The following is a 25,012-nucleotide window of genomic DNA, read 5'->3' as shown; positions in this document are numbered from 1 at the left end:
AAAAACTTTGACCAATTACGTAATTCAATTAGTTAGTGGAAAATTCATATTTATATAACACTGCTGAATATATATAATATCATAAACACTCATAATATTATCATATAATAATATAGTGTACACACGAATTGTAATTGTGTGTGTGTGCATTTAATATATGTCATGAATGAGTATTTGTGATACATAGTGATATTAATTAAATTAACTTGAATTACTGTATATTATTGAACTTTGAATGAATGGATGGATTTTTACAGTAAATTGCTTCATCCATACTTCTTTTAAAGCTACCTTTTAGCAAAACAAGTTATCTTAAAAGCCAGCATAGTGTTGGTGCTGCACTTTTAGGAACAGCTTTTGTGTCATGTGTTTTGTTACTTATGATGGCTTATAATGTTGTCTAGTTAGGCAGCTCACTAGGATGTGCATGTGTGTGTGTGTGTGTGTGTGTGTGTGTGTGTGTGTGTGTGTGTGTGTGAGGGCAAAGTGCTTTGCTCTGTCACTTGGCTGTGCTGCTAAACGATATGTCAGAAAATCAATTAATTACTTTTAAGCAGCAGTTAACGGCATCCACACAATATACAGCCGCATGAATTATTAAAGAGCACGAAAGCTGAGTTACCCCCCCCCCCCTCGCTTAACTAACCTCCAGCACAGTACAGAAGAGAAACGACAGAGACAGACAGACAGACAGAAAGAGAGGAGGTTAGAGAGAGGACGACTGATCAAAAGAAGAAACAGATTGATACATTTACAGAATTTAGAGCACGTTCTGATGTTGCCGTGCAGTTGCTAAGGTGTTCTTGTTTTTAGAACATTTCTATGTTGTTGAGAGGTTTTGGGTTTAATTTTTTCCCAAAGGAATTTATATTTGAGACCAATTCTAAACTTAACTGAGACCTGCATTAATTCCTTTAAACTATTAAACTTGTGCAATACGTGCATTATTATTACTATTATTATTACTACCTTATTTTGATCAGTTTTTATTGAACACTTGATGTTGTGAATAGAATCAATGACTCATTTTATTCATTGAATAATATGAATTAAATAAATAATTAAAATATTATTAGATAAAAAAAATAGACATTATCTCTAATTATTGTTTGCATTTTGTTCACTATTTGGGATGTTTATATATATATAACCCTAATTTGATTTAATGCTTCATTTTATTACTTTGTGTAAATCTATATTATTGTTGTTATTAAATTTAAAATGTGATATTAATCCAGACGATTTTATCTGTTTTTATCAATTTCAGTTTGCTATATTTGTATGCAATCATAATTTTGTTTAGTGCCACATTTCATTCACTAAACTAATAATATAAAAAATTATTAATAATATGATTATTTCAGATTTGGGGGGAAATGTCACATTAGAGTAAATTAATATATTTTTAATCAAACTAATTATACTCTGATATGTTTGTGTATAATAAGAATTTAGTTTAACGTCTCATATTATTCACTGAATAAATCTGTTATTATATCCTATAAACAGAAATGGAAATGTTGCAGATAATTTGCATATTTTTTTTCAGTGTATTTACTGTACAAACCCTTTTTCCTCTCTCTCTCTGTCTCTCTCTCTCTCTCTCTCTCTCTCTTAAATGAAATTGCCTTCAGTAAGTCATGCATTGCAGTGTATTGAGCTCGTGATGGATTTGCGCAGTAGTTTTGGCATCATTGATTGTGGGCCCCAGGAAGCGATTATTGATCCTGTGTGCCCAGCAGTGCTGGCCCCGGGGTGGCCGTCTCTGGGGGCCCGTAGGGGACAGACAGCCTGCGGGCAGAGGGGAAACGACATCTAAATCTGTGCCGTTAGTGTGCATGTAAAACTGAAAAGGCTAGGACTGTAGAGACAGCCGTGTGGTCTGTTGAATCTGCTGTGTCTTTCCTCATCTGTGTGGTATCGGCAGTGAAGCCTGTCAAACACATCCCAGTCCGGCACGACTCACTGTGGCTTACCAACCTTTTCCTGCTCCCCTCCCAGACACCCCAAGTCCTCCGAACCCTTTGAAACTCCATCTGTGGTCTGAATTGAGTCTTTGCCAGTATCTCTGATGCCAGCTTTCATATGGAGACCAAAATAGACATAGACACCCATCAACAACCGCTACAGTCACTGGCAGATCCACCATTCACTACATAGGCAGCGAGGTCATGGGTCATACATTTACATCTATGCACAAGTCAAGAGTTTGATTCACAGGTAATGCATAAACTGCACCTTCAGTGATATACAAGAGCACAATGCATTTTGCATTCACTATTTCTCCATTTGACAGACGCTGATGGCAAAGTTTGTGAAACTTTGACTTTGGCATTGTGTAAAAATGTAGATGCATACTGTAAATGTAAATAGAACTTTGTGAATGATTTGAAACTGATTTGAAAATATTTGTTTTATTAGATAAGTATAAGCTAATTGGCATGATACTCCGATAAGCATAAGATACATAACACAGATATTGGATAAAATAATCAATGTTTGATTAAATAGAATTATTTTTATGAATATATTTCTGCTGTTCAAGTGTTAGCGGTTGGTACGTTTTTTTTTTTGTTGTTGTTGTTTTTTTTGCTCACCAGGGCTATATTTATTTTTGTCAAAAATACAGTGAAGACAGTAAAAATTGTGAAATATTATTTCAATTTAAAAATCAGTTTTCTGTGTGAATCTGTGTTAAAGTGTAATTTATTTCTGTGATGCTCCGCTGTATTTTCAGCATCACTACTCAGTCTTCAGTGTCACATGATCTTCAGAAATCATGAAAATATGATGATTTACTGCTCAAGACACATTTCTTTGCTAATAAGAAAGTTAAAAAGAAAAGCATCCGCCATCCTTTGTAACACTATCACTTATGTCTTTATTGTCACTTTTGATAATTTTAATGCATCTTTACATAATATTTATAACTTTTTTGAGTTCTCTAGTTCTGTCAAAATCCATGTACATGGTTTAAAGATCCCAGAAACCATACTACTGATCAGAAGAAGCTATAATGCTAATAACATCAACAACTCAAAGTTCAGTGAATGGATCTGCTTTGCATTTGAGTGTGTTTTCCTTCATTTCTAATGCTCTTCTTCACACACTTCACCTGCTCTCTCATGCCTAACTTCCCCATGTTCACAGCACGGAGAGACGGCTGAAATCAGAGGCTAAATGAAATGAGCAGGTTAGAAGTGCCCCGGGGCAGTCTCCTGAGGCCATGCTTACTGATGGGATATATTAGTCATGACTCTTCTCTGAATCTGTGTTTTGTGTAACATGGAGCAGGGCAGGAGACGTCAGGCTATAAATGCACCGTGGAGAAGGAGGGAATTCGTATTTCGAATCCTGGACTGAATCAGAACGGCTCGAAATGAATCCGTGCCCCTTCAAAGCGTCCGGACCCATCTCGTGGGCCATGTACTTCATGAGGAAAGGCCGAAACAGCAACGCACTGTTTGGTAAAGACAAAACTCTTGTGGTTCGTCGTCCCCTGTTGTATCTGTCACGCTTTCGTTCTCCATGAATCACACCGTCCATCCTTTTTTCTGTTTTTCCTGCTCTGTAGTTTCTCTTGTTTTATGGCTTTAGAATGTGAAAGAGGAACTGTTGAAATCGGGAACAACAACTTCATGTGCCTTCATTGTGTGTGTGTGTGTGTGTGTGTGTGTGTGTGTGTGTGCACCATCAGGCCTTTGTTTTTCAAGATAATTGTATATTTGTTCATTTGGTTAAAGCTTATTATTAGTGTTAACCAAATGCTAGTAACATTATGCTGACATTTTATTAAAACAACAACAGTTCTCTTTCGGAAATGTTTTTAATTATAATTACTGAATTAAGTTTAGAGGAAGCATTTGAGGGATGAAACTAGGTGTATCAAACTGTTAAAATCATATTTTAGTCAGCGTATGCGTCCTCCATGGCTCGACCGAACATGTTCGGATATCTGTAACCCTGCAACGCTTGTCGATATATTTTATAGCCGACTACAAGCGCTATCGATTGCTCAACTTTCAGAGATCAGATTTCTCCAAATCAGTAAAACACAAGACCGAGATCCTGCACATCCAAGACCTGCGGTGCCTTCGTGCTGGAAAATCATTTATGATTAGCATGCATGTTATATTATTTTCCCTGGAATTGATCTTTGCTTTCAGATTCCAGCTGATTTCAGACCGTTATATGACTTTACTGAGCCATCTTTCTTGTTCTTCACTAAAAATAAGTCTGCGTAGATGTGTTGACATGCAAACACACATAGAAGACACTTTATTGTCAGATTAACCGAAATGCATCGTATTAGTTCACCACGAGCTGAAACAGAAAGACTGACTCGAGTACACTTTGAGTAATGAACAGGATGAGTTGTACCGAGGCTGCGTTTTCATTAGCATGCGACTGATATCAGGATTTGCATGTTGTTTTGTGTTTCATGTTGAGTAAAGACCACAAGGAAGGTGAAACGTGAATAACACGGATCTCATAATGCAGCTCTTTACATTTTAACAAATGAATCAGGCCCTGTGAACAAGATCTCTTAGTTCTCCGTTACTGTTATTATGAACGACTCTGCACAGTGTGATATGACTAATGCAACGTTATCTTGGGAATGTGCAACAGTTGCGGTGTTACAGAATGCATGATTTAGTTCTTTATTAGAACTTATGAATAGAGTCCATCAGACGTTGCTCTTCTGTTTAAATGTAACATGCTCTTTCAAGCATCTACTGAAAATGATAGATGTAACGTTAGTGGATTTGGCCTCAACTGTGATTCTTCAAACTTGTTCTATATGTGCGTTCCCGTCCTGTGTTTATCCGGAGCATGAGCTATTCTGAACTGGATAAGTGCATTTCTTAAAACAAGGTGTAAGGCTATTATTATTAGTAATTAATTATTATACTCAGTACTGTGCTTTCTTTAAATAATTGGCAGTGTTTTTGTGAATGCGTGCACTTTCAGATGAATTGAGATTCTGGTGATTTTACTGAAAGATGACGAGACATTTCTGTGTTGTTTGCCGTTTTCACTTCATGCGTTCATTCAGTTTGAGGATCTGACAGATCCATAAGGCGCATGTAGAGCGTCTGCTGCCCCCTTTTGGCTACAAAACTCAGATTAGATCATTACCAAGTCGGTTTCTTTTACTTATCCACTTTTGTGTGCATTTTTTTTTTTTTTTTTTTTTTTTTTTAGAAAAAAAAAACTATAGATTTAACTTTTTCCCTCCGGCTATTTTAACTGGAATTCATATTTCTTGCTTTTTGTCATTTACATATTTTTTTTTTTTTTTTTTTTTTTTTGGAGATTGGATTTGTCAGCTTTTTAGTTGTTGTTGTTTCTTGATGTTCCTATAATGAAATTCTTGTTTGCATGATTTACTAGCATCACACTAGTTTCCTGGAGAACAGCATGGTTCTTTGGAGTTTCCGTCGTGTTCTGCTGATATCATGTTCCTTCTGATAAAATAAAAACAACATCTGGTACCGAAAAACTTTTTTTTTTTTTCCATATACTATATGTTTTCCTTATACTTTTAAAAATGTATGTGATATCTCAAATTGATAGCTATATTAGATTATATTTAAACAAACAGTTTTTGCTTTAATTAAGCCTGCATTTTAGCTTCCATTTTATAAGTAACTTAAATCCAAACAATTCAACACCGGAGCATTTGACGCGAGCGCGCGAGGAATTCCATTGACTGCTCAGATCCACTTTTCTCCCCGGTTCGGACCGTCTTCTGATTGGTCGAGCCTGTTGAGGTCTGTCATCGCTCACCAATTAGAACGCTCGGGGAGGAAGGCCTATGCAAATGAGCTCTTGTGGCTGGCGTTCCTGCGCTGCCCATTGCCAGTAAAAGCGCGTCGCTGCCGGGAGATTCATTCACAACGCATCATCCTTTCCATTAGGAGTGGCGTCCTGGAATTTGGAAGAACACTTTCTCTTTTAAACAGCTCTATACAGTCTTAAAGAGCTGAATGCATGTGCTTTTTATAGAGTTAAAGACTGAAAGCGAAAGCTGTGGCGTCAGGTGCGCCGTTTGCACGATGCGCCACTTTACGCACACTTTCTAAAGGATACGCGAGCGCAATATCATCCTCTCTTAATGGCACCTGCTGAAAGAACAACAACGTCTCCATAAACTGTCTCGAGTTCGGTTCAGACTGAACGGCACGGGTTGCACCTCACCAAACGGATAATAAGACGCGCAAACTTTCCACGTCGCGCTTGAGCTCGTACCCTTGATCCCGCTGATCAGCTGCTCGTCTGGAGCCCTGGATCCTGATCCTGATCCTGACTGAGAGGGTGTTCAAAAGATACCAAATGGTTTTTCTTTGGGACGCCAAATACGGTAAGCGCGTTTCTCAGCTCTGCGTAACGGCGGTTTGGCGAGTCTATTTTTACGCGTCACGTTTTATGATGTCTGAATGTTCATAGCTGTTAATAATCATGGAAAGCTTTAACCTTAAACTATATCGTGCTGTAAATGTGACATTCCTGGTCAAAAACACTGCCGATTCTCTCTCTCTCTCAACTTCAGTTCACTTCGCGTTATTTGCCACGACTAAATCTATAGTTAAATCTTCAAAGCAGTGTAAAATAATTAGAGTAATACAAAAAGGCTTGAGCAGGTAGTTTTTTTTCAAACAGAATAGCATTGCATTAAAATTAGAAGTGAGTCGGCAAAATGAATAAAAAGCAATGCGTTTATGAATAACTAAATAAATATTAGTTATAAAAAAAGATATTTAAAGTAAGAGTAAATATGAGTGGCAAATCAAATGAGCTGATTCATTAAAAATGTATATAAACTGACTTTATTGTATTAGATGTATGTTGTCCATGATGAAGCTTTTAAATGTCATTTTAATATTTATAATCAGAGATTAATTAGTATTAACTGTCCGAAAAATAAAATAAAAATGTTATTTATATATATATATATATATATATATATATATATATATATATATATATATATATATATATATATATATATATATATATATATATATATTTAATTCCAAGTGAATCAGTTGGAATCATTATGTTGTCAAAAAAAATAAAATAAATAAAAATAGAGAATAATAGAGATGAGCTACACAGACCCTCATGACTCTCAGTGTTTTTAATTTAATATTACATTTTTACCTCTTTATTCTTAATATTGCATTTTAACCTTTTTATATTCATAATGAGGACAAATGGAATCATCTTGATATTTATGTATGCTATTAAAATATTTTTAATGTGAAAAAAGTAATTGAGCAATGATTAGAGTATGAAACCATTCATAAAATCCGAAAGCGTGTAGAATATGTATGAAACCAATTTGAATATAAATATTTTTAGGTCGACAGAAGTGTTTTTAGAACAAAAGATGAAATAATTTAAAGTTTTGTTTTTGTCCCACGAACTGTGCCGTATGAATATCTCTTTGCATTGTCATTGTTTTTAAATCCTCATATGTCTGGACCATGCGTGTAAGTGCATGGCTTCCGGAATGTGTGCTGTTCTGTCTGCAAATGCAAATCTGTTTTCTACACCTCATCTCCCTCACCCCAAACAGCCATCATCAAACTCCAGTTTTAGCCTGATGTAGCGACTCTGTCTGGTGATATTGGGCGGTGGGTTTGGAGAGACTGCAGTGTCTCTCTGTGCAGCGCTGTAACGTGTGTAACTGCACTCTTGTGGCATGGGTTGTGGTTGGCCCGAATGATTGTGGTTGGCAGAGCCATGGGCTCCGGCGCAGAAGTCAACCGGGGTAACAGCACCAGAAGCTGCTTGGAAAAAGTGTTTTTTAAAAATGTAGTATTTTGTGCATGACAAAAACTAAAAGACAGAAGCTTACACTGAGCACAGCTGCAGATGACGACATAGTGTGCAGTAAAGTAACAATGGAGTCAAAGGATGTAAATAAGGGAAGCCATGCATTATGGTGATTTTACTATGTTTAAGTAGTGTTTTAGTGGCCCTGTTCAAAGTAAAATGACTGTAATATAAGTCCAAAAGTGTCTTAGTGCTTTTAAGACACCAGTGTTTAATAAATAAATGATTTTACTAGAAATTATTATTCTGCTTAGTAATACAGTGCCAAGCTATGCAACATCTGAGATTTACTTAATTAACATGTGAAAGTGATGGTTTGTTTTATGCATTTTTTGCATTTTTCTTAATGTGACCATGCATTACAGTGATTTTACTATAGTGTTTTTTTATTTTTTTTTGGCTCAACTTAAAGTAAAATCACAGTAGGCCTGCTACAAGTGGTTAACAGTGTTTTAAAAATAATTATTATTTTGTGTAGTAATACAGTGGAAAGAAAGGCAACCCTTGGTGCATTAATATAGAAGTGTGGTAACAGGTGTGCATATCAATAGCATCCGCTGTTGCTTATTTAATCTCACTTTAGATCTGTAACTCATTTTTTCATGAAACATATCAAATATAATTTTTGCAAAATTGTAGACTTTTCCTGTCGTTGAGTTGAGTGAAAGGCCTAATGCACGTTTTCGTTTCAGAACCTGCGCCTGGGCGACGCTTCACGCCTCCCTCGACCACCCTGAGCTCGGGGAAGATGAATGAGGGGTTGCCCCTGGGGGCTCAGGAGAGCAGCGGCGCCGCCCTGATGGGCAAACTGCGTATGGCTGACCGGAACATGGTGGAGGTGCTTTCCGACCACCCAGGAGAGCTGGTGCGCACCGACAGCCCCAACTTCCTCTGCTCCGTCCTGCCAACACACTGGCGCTGCAACAAGACGCTGCCCATCGCCTTCAAGGTACCTGACCACAGACCGCTGGTATCTGTGAATGACATCTTATGGTTTAATAATATTATGCATTATGAAAAACTATGCATGCATTTTTTTTTTCCAGGCTCGAGGACGTTTTAAAATCTTACAATCGGGCATTGGCCTTTTTTAATGCACATCCTTAATTAAGCTAATGATTTGGCGGGAAGCGTCAGTAATTGTTGTTAATCTCCTGTTGTCACGGGTGACCGCAAAAACTTTCATCATCGTCCGCATTTGGCAAATGACGGTAAAAATGTGAACCACCCAGTCTTGCCAAAACCAGAGCGTAGTGCTGTGAGGCATGTGTGTGCTCTGAAACAAAGAGCTGAAGAATGTGCTGACATTTACAGTTAATATGCAAATAACCTTCTCATTTAGTGTAGATGTGGAGATAATGCACAAGTAGATGTAATGCAGGACTGTAACTTGGATTTGAATGTTGTTTGGTTCTCATATTTTCTTTTTTTTACCCTCTGCCCAATGTTTTTGCTCAGTGATAGAGTTATTAAATAAGATCTTTTAGTAAGTCTTCAAAAGTTTGGGGTCAATAAGATTGCAGAAAAGAAAGGAATTAATACATAGATACATTTAAAAAAAACAGTAGTTGAAGTAATGATAGTAAATCAAAGAAATAAATTACATTTTACAATATATTCACAGAAAAAGGTTTTGTAAAAATGTTGTATAACTGAGCAAACAAATAAAGTGTTGGCGAGTATAAAAACTTCTTAAAAAAAAAAAAAAAAAAAAAAAAAAAAAATATATATATATATATATATATATATATATATATATAAATCTTATATACTTCTATCATATTGCTGATATTATGTTTTTTGATTGTTTTCGTCTTCTTCATTATTCGTCCTACATTATCAATGTGATAACTCACTTGTTTTTAAAATGCAGTTTTGACAAAGGCTTAAATGTGTCTTACATATCTTCTTTATTCATTGGTTGACAGGTGGTTGCCCTCGGTGACATCCCAGATGGCACTCTGGTCACAGTGATGGCCGGCAATGATGAGAATTACTCTGCCGAACTCCGCAATGCCACAGCTGCCATCAAGAATCAAGTGGCTCGTTTTAATGACCTGCGTTTCGTTGGCCGCAGCGGACGAGGTAAAATGCATATAATGCTTAAAGTGCTCCTCACCTAGACATGTTTGAGAAGAGGAAACAGTTGATGAAGACTCACCGCTGAGCCGTGACGGAGATATTTTAATGCCAGTGTCTACTTGTGTACATGCATGGTTAAATGTGTGTGTTAATGTGTGTTTTGAAATAGAACTCACACACGTCAGTGCAGACTGTTACCTGTCGCTTTCACTTCCTGTGGCGTGTGGCCAGTGCAGTCAAATACTACAGATCTTATCTATTTAAATCACAACGCTTTATATACACTTGCTGTTCATCCAGTCCTTTGTACCACCGTCTGATTATTGAACTGCTGTGGTCACAAAGCGATTTATGTGGCTTGTATTTTAGATGTTTAAAGCAACCAAAATGTGACTTGTGAGAAAATGAGGAGAGACTTCTTACTGTATTTGTGATGTATGAATCGTCCAGCTTCCGTAATGACAGAGTAGTTAGTCAACAGAATGACTGGCTTCTGGAAAAACGAGGGGTCCCGCAGGGCTCTATTCAAGGCCGATGTGATTTTGCTGATATAGCCCTCAACGCTAACACCATAGCTTTTAACCTACATGTCCGGGCCTGTGATAAATATACAGATGCATACACACTCCTTTGTCCTGCTCTCTTTTGTGTGTCATCATTTGAACACAGCATAATAGAGGCACAAAGTCTATGTTTGCAACAGGTGTGCTTGCATGGTTTGAACACAAAATGCATGCATTGAAAATGCAAACTGAGTTTGTGTACAAAGAAAAGCATAAATGTTTAGTCAAGATTGTTAAACAAAACATATTTGTCCATTTTACTGCATGAAAGTCTTGCTTTTCAGTGCATTTCAGACATGCACATCCTCACAGACTGTTGTTTATCTGAGAAACGCGATGTTTGAGAGCACCAAGAGCAGCTGCGGTCTGCTACGATGGAAGTGATTAGGTTTAGTGCCGGAAAAGAGTGCAGATTGAGAAAAAGCAGTAAGAGGATGTTAAGTAAGGGATAAATGTAACTAATGTATTCTCTGTATTATTCAGACGAGTAGATAAGACAACAAAGACTGTATCTGTGTGGGGTTTTTTGTCCATCCATCCATGTTTTCACAGCATTGTGATTCACTTGATGTCTTCAGGCACATTTATATGTACAAAATGTATAAAGTTGCTTGCTTTGTGAGTTTGACTTGCCCATGCACACCAACACACCGTACAGTGCTCTACAAAACAGACACATATAAACAAATTATAAACAAATTCCCCAACATCACACACGCACACATGTAGGGACGTCCCCTTGAGAAACGCTCTACACTTCCTCCCTGTTTGGGCATTGAGCCTCTCAGACAGAACGTCTCCCATCCAGACGCTAAACCACTGAACCACAGTGTGTGTGTGTGTGTGTGTGTGTGTTAGTGCAGAAGGTTTTGTGATGAGTGTGTTACACAGGAACAGATGAGTCAGTGTTTTGCATTTATATTTCTTGAGAATTCATATACAAAATAGTACTATTATTGCCATATACTGTATACCAGGGTAATGTTTATGTTTAAAAACCAGTCATATACATGTGGAAGTTCCATGGTTTCAGATGATTTTGACATGCACCATGGTGTTTACATGATACGCAAAATAACGCCATGCTAATACCATGCTCCATGTCCGAAAACATGGTATTACCATGGTACTGGGTTCAGATGGTATTATCATTGGACTCAAAGAAACTTCAAAGAAGTACAATGGCACCATTTCCAAAAAAACATGAGCGATTGCTATGGTATTAAAATGATCCCCCAAGGAACTTTGTGACAGTACCATGGTATCAGATAGTTGGTACTTTGTTGGTAATTAGTAATACCATTGCACCATGTCCTAAAAAAGTACCAAAGTAATACCATGGTTCATGAATTTTAGAGTAAAAAACTGTATAGATATTATTTAACACTTACCATGGTACTAAATGATTACTGTATTCATATATCATAATATTGTATTTACCATATCCATATCTATTTATCAATTTATAAGGCTATACTCTTAAACTAAAAGTGCCATGGTACTACCATAATTTTTTGGATGTGTCCATGTTAGAACTTTGGCGTTCCATAGAAATGCCATGGTAAAGTACCATTAAGTGCTGTATATATAATATTACCACAGTAGTGGCTGTTTACTACGGTATTTATGCGGTTCTCGAAGGTACCTCAAAGATTACCTCACTGTATGTCCAAACACATATTACTGTAATTATCATATCATTGTATTCAGTTGCCTAAATGCATAGTCATGCATGGTTTTTACATGCAAAATATCATGGTATTTTTTTTGATAAACTGATTACTCTGAACGTTTAGTTGTAGAAGCAGAGTGTTAGCTCAGTGTTACAGAGTTATAAGTGTGTTTTCCTGGATGTGAGATCATTGCAGACAGAAGTGGATCGGTGTTGTCACAGTGACTGTGCTCAGAATAGCACCTGGCATCGCACTCGAGCGCTGATCTTTGGCGCGGTCCGTGTTTGTGTGTGCGCCGCACATCTGTGCACATGTGTGTGGTCAGGCCTCGTAGTTTGTCAGATTTTGGGGAACAGCTTGGAGTTTTTCCCAGATCTATTTTTCTGGCTGAATAGCGAGCAGCGCGTGTGCGTGTAACTGTACCTTGCTTTGGCTGGCGAGCTTGTGCCCGTTAGCGGCGTGTAACTCAAACCCGCTGTTGGCACGCAAGCGTCCGCCTCCCTGGGGTCCATCTTATCATCATAGCGATGAGTGACAGGTGAAGGCATCAGGAATTGTGGGTACAGCTCCCATAATCCTCATAGACAAATCGACTTGTGTCGTTTGGCACATGTGCACGTTTCGCCTCATAATGTCTGTCAAAACATGAGAAACAGCTCATTATGAAAGCGTGCATCTCATTATGGTTTGAATGCGTTTGTTGAGTCATCGCAAGAGCAGCTAGAGTGAATTAATAATAACACTGACTTTTAGGGCATTGGGTATTTTTAAAGCAGTTTTATTTTTCAAGACTCTTTAGGAGCTAGGATTTGTTTCATAAAATTTCACCTCATTTGATAACAGTGACAACTAAATGACAATTATCCAGAAACGTAAAAAACGCAATTCAAGTGTGTTTGAGATGCACACCCTTTTTTATTTATTTTTTATTTTAGGAAATGAATACCTTTATTCTGCAACAATGCATTCAGATGATCAAAAGTGACTGTAAAAATTATAATGTATCAGGGTTTGCACAAAAATATTGTACAGAACACCTGTTTTCAGCATCGATAAGAATCAGAAATGTTTCTTGAGCAGCAAATCATCATATTAGAATGATTTCTGAAGATCACTGAAGACTGGAGGAATGATGCTGATGAAAATACAACTTTGATCACAGCGATTAATTAGATTTTAACAGATATTCAGTTAGAAAATAGTAGTTTAAAATCATAGTAATATTGAACAATTTATACTGTATTTTTGATAAATGCTGCCTTTTAGTACTTAAAAACAATGGTTTAAATAAAATTATTATAAATCAAAGTAATAATAAAAAAAATTATGTATGCTTGTTTTTTTTTTTTTTTTTTTTTTTTATGTGCATGTTTTTTGGCATTACAGTATACAGTTGAAGACTTTTTGCATTAAGGTGTTGAAAATCTCGCTGTGGAATCTCAATTGCAAACAATCCTAAAAAATTAGTTTCATATATTTTTCTCTTGACTTTGGAGGGAAATGCAATCTTGGCTGATTTTATGACTTTCACCTTTTTTGTTTGTTTTTATTTGTAGGCATGTATATTTGTGTCTCAGTGCATGTGAAATCTGTCCGTCTTTGAGCCGCAGCTCCTCTCTGTATTATTTCGGACTTCATACTCGTCCATGTGTCCTCTGTTTATTTGTGGACTCGGTTTGGCCCGAGTCTCTCCTGTGCTCTCTGAACTGTCTCTGTTTAAGGACACAACAAAGACGACGTTAAATCCCCTTCTGTGTCTGATCATGGAGTCTTTATTGTGACACGAGCACTTATGATAACAGCCATAATGTCTTCATCCAGAAATACACGTGCACTCGGTCTCGTCTCTCTTACTGTGTGTTACACTCCTTTAAATATATGCATCTCAGAAAACATGCTAGATATGTTCTGCAAATGCTGAATTTCTGATCTGCTTGTCTGTGTTTTTCAGGCAAGAGTTTCACCCTCACCATCACCGTCTTCACAAACCCTCCTCAGGTGGCCACGTATCAGAGAGCCATAAAGATCACTGTGGACGGACCCCGAGAACCACGACGTGAGTTACCATGCACCATAAACATACAAATATTAAATAGTGCATATTCACACACACTTTTTGAGGAGATACATGTCACATATGAACTGCCAGCTTGTGTTTTTACTGTAATGTTGGTTATCACTGTCTTTGATCAGTGTAAAACAGTGAATTAAAGCGGTGCATGTGTTTGTCTGATGTGGTTTGGCTGTTGGTGACCAGGATGGGTTTCGTTTTGTCTCTTCTGTGATTTCAGTCAGTTCGTCAAGTAATGAGTGAGGTTTGTGTTTGATTAGTTTGTTGGTTGACTGGAAACTTTTCATGCCAGTTACTGTACAGGGCAGTACATAATACAGTGATGGTATCTGATGTAAATACTACGGTACTGAATGTTTTTACCATGTGTATTAGACGGTATTCAAGGTATGGTGAAGAAATCCTGTGTTCATTTTTGTCAGTGGAATGTTTTTATTTAAAATAATGCTTTAGAAATGACAAATGAAACAGGAAAAAAGACATGGCTGAAATTAATATTGACAGTGAAAACAGTGAAAAATGTCTTTTAGTATAATTTGTTATCGTTTAATGATATAATTTTTAAGGTTTAATAATAATAATAATTTATAATATGTATTGTTTCTTAAGATTTTCATTTAAAAAAAAAGATTAATAATTATTAATTATTATTATTAATATTATTTTTAATGTATTTAAACTTGACTTAAGTATATTACATTATTATTAGTAGTAGTAGCAGTTGTAGTAGTAGTAGTAATTACATTTTGAATAATAATTTAATAATTATAACAAATACTTTAAAAAATTTATATGCATTAAATTATTATTATTATTACGTGCATTTATATTAAAGTACCAGGACTGGCATTAATACTGAGTTATCTTTCCACAAATAATTTGTATCGGAATGTCTCTGAATCACATTGGTCAGACTAGTGTACAGTGTGTGTGTGTGTGTGTGCGTGCGTGTGCGTGCGTGTGTGTGTGTGCGTGCGTGTGTGTGAGTGTGTTCTAATAGCATGTCTTTATATGAGTGTGTATCACGCTGTGCTCTCGTGTTGGTGGCTCTATTCCCCGTTGGTCCGTTATTCCGGTCGGGAATCTGTCGGACGGCGCCACCCCACATATTCTGGGTCTGTCTGGCGGGATGCACTGGCCTCGTCTTCAAAGCGTTCAGACACGCTCTCTGATTTCAGCAGGACTTCCTTTCCTCGCGTGCGCAGACGCCTGCGCGGATGAGTGCGGCTGATGGTTTCACACAGCTGCGACCGCGTCTTTTCCGTTTGCCTTCTTCTCTCATCGCCTGTGATCATTAATCCCACCGTGCTCTATGTGTGAGGTCAGAGCGACTCACACACTCACACACACATCAGACACCACAGCGCCCCCTACTGGAGCAATGACATGCTCAATCAGCTTCATTAGATTTAGATTAGGAGATGTACAGAAGTGTGTGTGTGTGGTCAGATCATGGTGTACATGTGTGTGTGTGTGTTTGTTTAAATGGCTTTGATTGTGTTAATGGACAGTGAGTAACTAAATCGTTCTCTCTCATCTCCATTGTGTGTGTGTGTGTGTGTGTGTGTGCGCGTGTGTGTGTCCAGGCCACCGACAGAAGCCGGATGAAGCAGTAAAGCCAGGCGCGTTAGCTTTCTCTGAACAATTGCGGCGAAGTGCCATGCGGTGCAGTCCACACCATGGCCCCGCCCCCAACCCCCGCCCCGCCCTCAACACGCCCCCCTTCAGCAGCTCCGCCCACAGCCAGATTTCCGGTGAGTTAGACTGCAAAAACTCTGTCCCTCACGCACATCTACATCTCAGAGCAACTCGAGGGCTGACCTGTTTGTTAGCTCTATTCAATTCCATTCTGTCCTATATTCTGTTCTACTCTTCTACTAAATGAAGTCCTGTTTGTTATTCTAGTCAACTCCATTCTGTTCTGTCTTATTCTGTTCTATATTCTACTCTTCCACTGAGGGCAGACTTGTTTGTTAATTCTATTCACTTCAATTCTATTATCTTCAGTTCTGTCTTATTCTATTCTATACTCTTCTACTGAGGGAAGAACTGATTGTCAATATTGTTCAGTTCTATTCAATTCTATTCTATTCCCTTCAGTTTTGTCCTGTTCTATTCTATTTTTATTCTACTTTTCTGCTGAGGGCATAGCTGATTGTTAATTGCATTCAATTCCATTCCATTCTGTTTTGTAGTTCTGTCCTGTTCTATTCTATATTCTAATCTTCTGCTGTGAGCAGAGCCATTTGTTCGTTCTATTCAATTCCATTCTATTAAATTCTGTTCTGCTGTTCTGTCTGTCTTCTATTCTGCTCTTTTCTACTCTTCTAATGAGGACAGACATGTTTGTCAGTTCTTTTCAGTTCTATTTAATTCCATTCTATTCCTTTCTGTTTTGTCTTATTCTGTTCTATATTCTACTCTTCAGTGGTTAGAACTGTTTGTTAGTTCTATTCAATTTAATCTTTTTCTTTATTTTTTTGATTTCCTATTCTATTCTGTGTTCTACTCTTCTACTGACGGCAGACTATTCTATTCTATTATGTTCTATTCTATTGTAGAGGATTTTACTAAAGACTCATTAGAGTCATTATTAAATTAAATTAATTTTATTGTGTTCTTCAGTTCAATTTATTTCTATTCCAGGCATTCCCAAACTTTTTTTATTTCCTGGGTAAGTTTTAATCATTTTATTTTATTTTATTTACTAAAATCTAAGAATATTTTACATAAGTGAGAATATAAATTTCTATAATAAAATATAATAAAAATAGAAATAGAAATAAACAAATCAAAAACAGAAAATAAATAAATAATAGAAAATAGAAAACTTTCTGTAGTTCCCTCTCAAACCCATTTGGGAAAACCAACTATTCTGTTTAATTTTGTTTAATTTATATTAATTTCTATTCTATTCGTTTCATTTCGTTTCGTAGTCCTTCACCCATTATAATCTGTCAATAGATAATTCTTGGCATCACTGAGCTCATTAGAGTCAGTAGTAAAATCATATTAATTGCTTTGCTGGAATAGGAACCATTCATGAAATCAATCAGAATTTCCTGCAAACGCTCGTGTTGTGCTTTTGCGTTAGTGTGTAATAGTTCAGGGTTAGTGAAAGGAAGTGTGTGTGTGTGTGTGTGTGTGTGTGCAGCATGTTGTTTTTGGTTCTGCTTGTTCCTGGCAGGTGACGGGGGGAAGTGGGGACACATCACACATCATCAGACATTCAGACATAACAAATACAGCGAACAAGGCCTTCTTTGATTGGAGCTTAGACAAGCATGCCAGAGCATGCCGCCACACACACACACACACACACACACACACACAAACAGTTGAAGGGAAAGTTTACAATCAGCAAAAGCCTCGTGGGGGGCACAGATGTGTTTTTGCTCTTTCATCATTTCTTTTGTTTCATACTACAGAGAAGCCAGACTTAAACATTTGTACAGAAGAATGTTTGAGATGTTCACCACTCAAGAGTGTGATGTCTTGTGTGAAGCACTTATTCAATATTTAATAAACATTTCTGGTAATTTGATTATGATTTCAGTTATGAATAAACGGCATTCACAAAGAATTAGTATTTTGCATTGAACAGCCAGATGGAGTTCTGTTTTAAGTCTCTTCTGCTCACTACAGCTGCATTTTATTTTATGAAAAATACAGGTAAAAATAGAATATATTATTGTGATTTAAAACATCTGTTTTCTACGTGAATATATAGTTAAATGTAATTTATTTCTGTGATGCACAGCTGTGTTTCCATCATTATTACAGTCTTCAGTGTCACATGATCTTCAGAAATCATGAAAATATGATGATTTGCTGCTCAAGAAACATTTCTGATTATTATCACTGTTGAAGACAGTCGTGCTGCTCAACTTTTTTTGTGGAAACCGTGATGAAATGTATTTTTCAGGATTCACAGATGAATAGAAAGCTCAAAAGAGCAGCATTTATCTCTCGTGACATTATACATGTCTCTACTGTCAGTTTAATGCATCCTTGATGAACAAAAGCAATACTTTCTTTCAGTCTCTGGAACAGTAGTGTATATATTCACAGCCATCTTCTGAGAAATCGACCGATTACAGCTCTAGGTTACAGCACTTCTGCTTTTCGTGCGTCGTTTAAAACATTTCCCAATCTGTAAACACAGCCCTCCCGCTCCGAAATACTCACATCCTCTCAGTTTCTCTTCCCCTTCATGGGTGCAGATGGGAGAAAGGTGTGTGAGAGAGAGAACGACAGAAAGACGAGCACCTTGCAAATGCGTAGCGAGGAGGAAGCGGAACGCAGAAAAGAGGAAGTGAGACGTGTTTGACAGGAAGCAAGCTTGTGTGAAAATCCCTCATTCAAACTGCAACCAAATCGAGCGCCGTTTGATTTTATTCACTGAAATAAGGCCATTAAATGAAATTAATGATGTTAGTGCTGGTGCCAGTCTTCCTAAATCACCAAAGTGTGCATTTAAGAGTCATTAAAAAAATCATTTTACAGATCTGCATGACAACTAGTGACCGTTTTGATTTCCGCAAAACCATTTTTTCTAAGAAACGTCGGCCGAAGTGATGATGGAGTGATGAAAGGCCTGCATGTTTCCTGCCGGTCAGAAATAGCAGTGGGATTACGACCAGCGGAAACCGTTATTAAGTCATTCGAGGGCACTCTTTTTCTCTCCTTCGTTGCTACTTCTCTTTTCAAACCATGGAAATCAGAAGCAGCTGTTTGTTAGTGTTTGAGCAGATCTGCAGTCGGCAGAAATGAGGATGTGCATTTATTTAAATCTGCATCTGCTTTTGCAGCTCAACCTAAAGTGTGCTTAGATTAGGAAAGTTTGCAAACCGATTATATTTTTATGTGCTTTTGTTGTATTTGTTTCTCTCTTTTTTATTTTAGTTAATCCTTATATGTGACCCATGGAGCACGAAACCAGACATTGAGATTTATGAATTATCTGAAAGCTGAATAAATAAGCTTTTCCAGTGATGTATGATTTGTTCGAATAACAATATTTGGCCGAGATGCAATTATTTGAAAATCTGGAATCTGAGGGAATATCTAAATATTGAGAAAATCCTCTTTAAAGTTGTTCAAATGAACTTCTTATCAATGCATATTACTAATCAAAAATTAAGTTTTTATATATTTACAGTAGGAAATTTATAAACATCTTCTTGGAACAGGATCTTTACTTAATATCCTAATGATTTTTGGCATAGAAGAAAAAATAATAATTTAATAATTAATGATGTATTAATTTAATAATTTACTTAATAATTTATTTAATTTAAAATATTTTTTTAAAAAATGTATTTATCTTATTTATCTAAATTTATTTATTAATAAAATTTATTAATCTATTTAACCTATTTAATTTTATTTTTAAGCATCTAATTAACTATTTTTAATTTTGAATTTAACTATTTTCATTTCAGTTTTAGCTATAGTTTATATTTTTTCAGTTACATTTCTGATTGTATTTTAGTTTAAGCTTTTATTCTGATATGTATTAATACTGTTAATTTGGAAACTTTCAAAGTTTTTTTTATTATTATTTTTGGTCTCAAATCACTAGAACAATGTAACATTAACAAACCCACAGCCAAACTTCTCAAATATCCTCAGATGCTTCGATTTTTCCCAGTAGTTTTCCGAAAGTGGATGAATGGGAGTGAATGGGACTGGCTGAAGGGGATTTTGGAAGCTGGAAAGTCTGATAACTGAGACTTTGGTTAAAACATTCACAACTTTGATCATTCCACAAATCCAACCTCAGACCATCCCAATGAATTCTTCTTAGGAAAATTATTTTAAAGCCACTTCTAAAAGATGTGTTTCCAGTCATTACAGGAACACATTCCCAAGTCGGCTCTTCTCAGTTTCTATCTAGAACTTATTTTCTTAACCCATATGCTGTTCATTTTTCAGTGGATGACAGAAAGCGTTTAGTAGAGCTGCTCTGATTGCCAATTGATTGCCAAATGTTTTTGCCATGTATATATATATATAAAATATTATATTATTAATTATTTATCTTATTATGATTAATGATTAATTGCATGCAAAATGAAAGTTTTTGTTGATATATGTGTGTGTGCTGTGTATATTTTTATGTACGTATATATTAAAACACACACAAATAGTATATATTTTGAAAATATGTACATATATTTACCTGTATATATTTATATTCATATAATTTATATAAAATATAATTATATTTAATAAATAAATAATAACATATTTTTTATTATATATATATATATATATATATATATATATATATATATATATATATATATATATATATATATATATATATATATATATATATAAAAATGCATGTGTGTGTAATTATATATACATAATAAATATACACAGTACACACACATAGATCATGTACACAAACTTTTTTTTTGTATGCGATTAATAATTGCCCAGCACTAATATATATATATATAGCTTTATATTTATTTAGTTTTAAATATTTATTTAGTTTTATTAATTTTAGTACTTCAACTAAACCTTTTTTTTTTCCAGTTTTTTTAAAGCTTTATTTATGCTTTATTCAAGCCTCTTTTGAGTTTAATTTCTATTCTTTTATTTGTTAGTATTTGTTAATAATAACAGCACTGATTTGTATGTGGCATAAATTAGGTGTGTATTTCCCCATCTCCTTTTTTAGTAGCTGTGTGTTTGTGCATGTGTGCGTGTGTGTGTGTGTGTGCGTGTGTGTGTGTGCGTGCATGGGTGCGTGCATGTGTGTGTGTGCGTGTGGTGTGTGTGTGTGTGTGTGTGTGTGTGTGTGTGTGTGAGCCCAGTAAAACATGAGTCCCGCTCGCACCGGATGCTGAATCCGCCTCCAGCACCCACCCAGCCATGTGTGACTCCTGCTCCAGATCACCAGCCCTGAGTTTGGGGAGAAGAGGGGGATTCTGGGAGGCCTGGCATCGGGCCGCGCTCTGGCTGCACTTGAAACGGGCCGCACACTTTGGCTGCGGTGCTTAATTTGCTTCCTCTCTGATGGCTCTCCCTCCCCTTCTGTCTGGAAGTCTGCAGGCGATGGGCGAGCGTTTATTAAACCTCGAGGAGAGAGAGACTCATACTGAGAGAATGTCTTCTCCTCCTCCTGCTCCTCTCACTCCATTATTCAGCGTCCTCGTGTTTGTCTTCATTAGAGATCTTTTTTTAATACTCTACTGATTCTGGTTGGTGTGTACCCTGCCATTCAAAAGCATTTAAAAGAAATGAATACTTTTATTCAGCAAGGACGCATTAAATTGATGAAAAGTGAAAATAAAGACATGTATTAATAATGTTACTTTTATTTATTTCAAATAAACACTGTTCCTAAGAACTTTCAATTCATCTGTGAATCCTCACAAAATAAAATGTATCAGTTTCCACTCAAATACTGATTTCTGAAGATCATGAGACACTGAAGACTGGAGGAATGATGCTGGAAATACTGCGCTGCATCACAGAAATAAATTATATGTTAACACATATTCACCTAGAAAACAGCTGTTTTGAATAGTAATATTATTTCACAATTTTACTGTGATCAAATAAAGGCAATCATTTATTACAGTATATTATCATCTGATACCAACACTGCACTGTTTTTAAGGGATGTGAACGTGTGTTTACTGGACAGAAAAACTGTAATGCATAAAACGTGTGTGTGTGTGTGTGTGTGTGTGTTATCAGTAGCCATTAATAATATTTCTGTACTTTTGAGTGTATTTCTTGGATTTGCTAGTGCAATGGAGTGGTCACAAAGTCACTTATTGAATATGAATGTTTTTTCCAGACTCTAGGCAGATGCAGACGTCTCCGTCCTGGTCGTATGAGCAGTCGTACCCTTACCTGGGTCCCATCTCCACCCCAGCGGTTCACCCCAGCACACCCATCTCTCCCAGCCGCAGCGCTATACACTGTGAGTTCCTCCATGATGCAGGGACTCTTATTCTGTACTTTGATACAGTCAATCAAAATTAGACTTTTTTTTTTTTTTTTTAACTGATGGCTGATACTTGCTTATTTACTTTAAATTCTAGTAAATTTGTGCTTTTAAGTTTAAGTTTGGTTCAATTGTAGTGTTGATTCCATGCTTTTAAACTTATTTCAGTAAGTTCAAACAAGCTTAACTTTATGCATATATAGATGCAAAAAAAGACATTTTATTTCAGCTTTATTTCATAGAAGAAAAAAAAAATATTTTTATACTTTTAGTTAACAATTATATCCATTTTGTGCAAAAATTAGATGTTTCTGCAGACAAAACGACCCCAGTAATCTCACACGCATCTCAATATGAACTCTAAACATTCCTCATCAATTGATATGAGCTGCTCGACATTCATTTTCAGCTCTGAACTTTTACTAAATGACGAATACTGACTCATTTGTGCCTGTCTTTAAAGGGTTAGTTCATCCAAAAATGAAAATGTTTCTGTCATTGAGTACTCACCCTCATGTTGTTCCAAACCTGTTCCAAACCTTCGTTCGTCTTCACAACACAAATTATTCTTGAAACCCGTGAGCTCTTTGACTCTTTGAGTTTTTTTTAACTGTGTAACCATTCCTTTGTGTTCCTGCAGGTCCAGATCTGACGGCGTTCACTGACCCTCGCATGAGTCTGGAGCGTTCCTTCCCGTCGCTGCCCTCGCTCCCAGACGGCCGTTTCTCGGACCCGCGGGTGCCGTACCCCACCGGAGCGTTCACATACACACCCACGCCCGTCACCAGCGCCATCGGCATCGGCATGTCGGCCATGAGCAGCCCGGCAGGCCGCTATCACACGTACTTACCCCCGGCGTACCCCGCGGGCTCCTCGCAGGCTCAGGCCGGCCACTTCCAGCCCGGATCGTCCCCGTATCACCTGTACTACAGCAGCGCCGCCGGATCCTACCAGTTCTCCATGATGCCGGCCGGAGGAGGAGGAGGAGAGCGCTCGCCACCTCGCATCTTACCGCCCTGCACCAACGCCTCCACAGGCTCCGCCCTCCTGCACCCCTCACTGCCCAATCAGAGCGAGGTCCTGGTGGAGGCCGAGGGAAGCCACAGCAGTTCACCGACCAGCCTCTCGGTGGAAGCCGTCTGGAGGCCGTATTGATGCTCGCTTGACCAAGGAGGCAGGGCCGGATTTACACTTGCTCGTCCAGGGAGCCCCAAACACAACGAAGAGATACATCTCTATTTTTATTATACGATGAGCAGTATCTACAACAGTAAAAGAACCAAAACCTCAGAAGACGAATGTGAATCAGTCCACAAAAAACAGTCATAATTTTGAAATAGAGATTTTTGCATTATTTGAAAGATGAATAAATAATGATTTTTGGCATAAACAGGAAAATCTATGATTTTGACCCATACAATGTATTTTTGGCTATACCTGTGCTACTTATGAATGCTATTGTGCACATACAGTATGTGACGCTGGAGTACAAATCCAGTCTCTGGGGGTGTATTTGTAGCAATAGCCGAAAATACATTGTATGGGTCAAAATTATAGATTTTCCTTTTACGCAAAAATCATTAGGATATTAAGTAAAGATCATTTCCCGTGAAGATATTTTGTAAATCTCCTACTGTTAATATATCAAAACTTAATTTTTGATTAGTAATATGCATTGCTAAAATTAATTTTAACATCTTTAAAGGTGTTCTTCTTGATATTTCGATATTTTTCCCCCCTCAGATTCCTGATTTTCAAATAGTTGTATCTCAGCCAAACATCATCCTATCTTGACAACCCACATATCAATGGAAAGCTTATTATTCAGCTTTCAGATGATGTATTAATCTCAGTTTTGAAAAAGTTGACACTTAAGACTGGTTTTGTGCTCCAGGGTCACATATAACAAATAATAGGCTAAAAACTGACAAACTATTTCCATGTTTTCCACCTTTTTTATGTACGGAAATCACGGCGTCACAGTACAGACACGCACTCGCTCTCACAAGCAGAGATCAGTGAATAGAAAATTATTATCAGCGATGCCCCGTTTATGAATAAATTAGTTTACATGACATTTCTCAGTAGTAAAGTTCTTGAAACAGTTAAACTTACACATTCACTATTAGTAGTAGAGACATCAGTGCATAGCAATGGCAAAATATTTTAGTTCGCTGGGGTGATATTATTATATTAATAGGGAAAATGTGATTTGCCTATGTCACCATAAGAGGTAAATCCGGCCCTGGGCGTCTGATTGGACTCGACAGATGGACTTTTTTTATTCACAGCGCAGCATGAGACTCGTATGTTTTTTAAAGTTGTGGATAATTTGTATTGTTATTATTAATATTATTGTTATTGTTATTATTATTATTACTGTTGTCTGTCTTGTTGTCACTGTACAACTTTGTTCATCAGTGCCAGATATGTTTAATGTCAAAAAAAAAAAAAAACCTCAAGGCCGGAAACAGACTCTATGCAAGTTCTCAAACGCAAGCAAATTTACACAATTTTAGTGTTCATAAATGCATGTAAAAATAACAGTTCCACCAAACAAAAATAAAATATATTTGCAACTATCTAGACTTTGCATAAATATGGTATAATAAAATGAAACATACATTTTTTATTAAAACCTAATGATTACTTATGGCTATATTTCTTGCTTTTGTTTATTCTGGTGATAATTCAATAATTAAATATTTAGATATTTAATGCTTCATAAAATAATTAACATCAAAAAGGCAACAGTTGCAAATTAACATTGCATAAATATAATGCCACATCCCATGAATTTAAATAATTA

The 25,012-nt window shown here is 36.7% G+C and overlaps 1 protein-coding gene across 7 annotated transcripts in view; it reads left to right on the top strand.

The window, feature by feature from the left end:
• Positions 1 to 24,773, top strand: part of LOC127948782 (runt-related transcription factor 1) — a 52,169-nt gene extending 27,396 nt beyond the window's left edge. For 3 of the 7 annotated variants that reach the window (XM_052545480.1, XM_052545482.1, XM_052545486.1), the window contains 6 exons: positions 8,535 to 8,791; positions 9,771 to 9,927; positions 14,112 to 14,216; positions 15,818 to 15,985; positions 22,054 to 22,179; positions 22,844 to 24,773. In XM_052545480.1, the coding sequence (XP_052401440.1) occupies positions 8,535 to 8,791; positions 9,771 to 9,927; positions 14,112 to 14,216; positions 15,818 to 15,985; positions 22,054 to 22,179; positions 22,844 to 23,358 (1,328 nt within the window). In that variant the 3' untranslated portion in view covers positions 23,359 to 24,773. Of the gene's footprint in view, positions 1 to 1,662; positions 2,221 to 3,294; positions 3,468 to 5,851; positions 6,365 to 8,534; positions 8,792 to 9,770; positions 9,928 to 14,111; positions 14,217 to 15,817; positions 15,986 to 22,053; positions 22,180 to 22,843 lie in introns of those variants that run through there. The other 4 variants (XM_052545481.1, XM_052545485.1, XM_052545487.1 and 1 more) reach the window with 4 other exon arrangements.
• The last annotated feature ends 239 nt before the right edge of the window (positions 24,774 to 25,012 follow it).

This window comes from Carassius gibelio, chromosome B1 (assembly GCF_023724105.1).
Source record: "Carassius gibelio isolate Cgi1373 ecotype wild population from Czech Republic chromosome B1, carGib1.2-hapl.c, whole genome shotgun sequence".
NCBI lineage: Eukaryota > Metazoa > Chordata > Actinopteri > Cypriniformes > Cyprinidae > Carassius > Carassius gibelio.
This window is presented reverse-complemented; position numbering and strand designations above follow the sequence as displayed.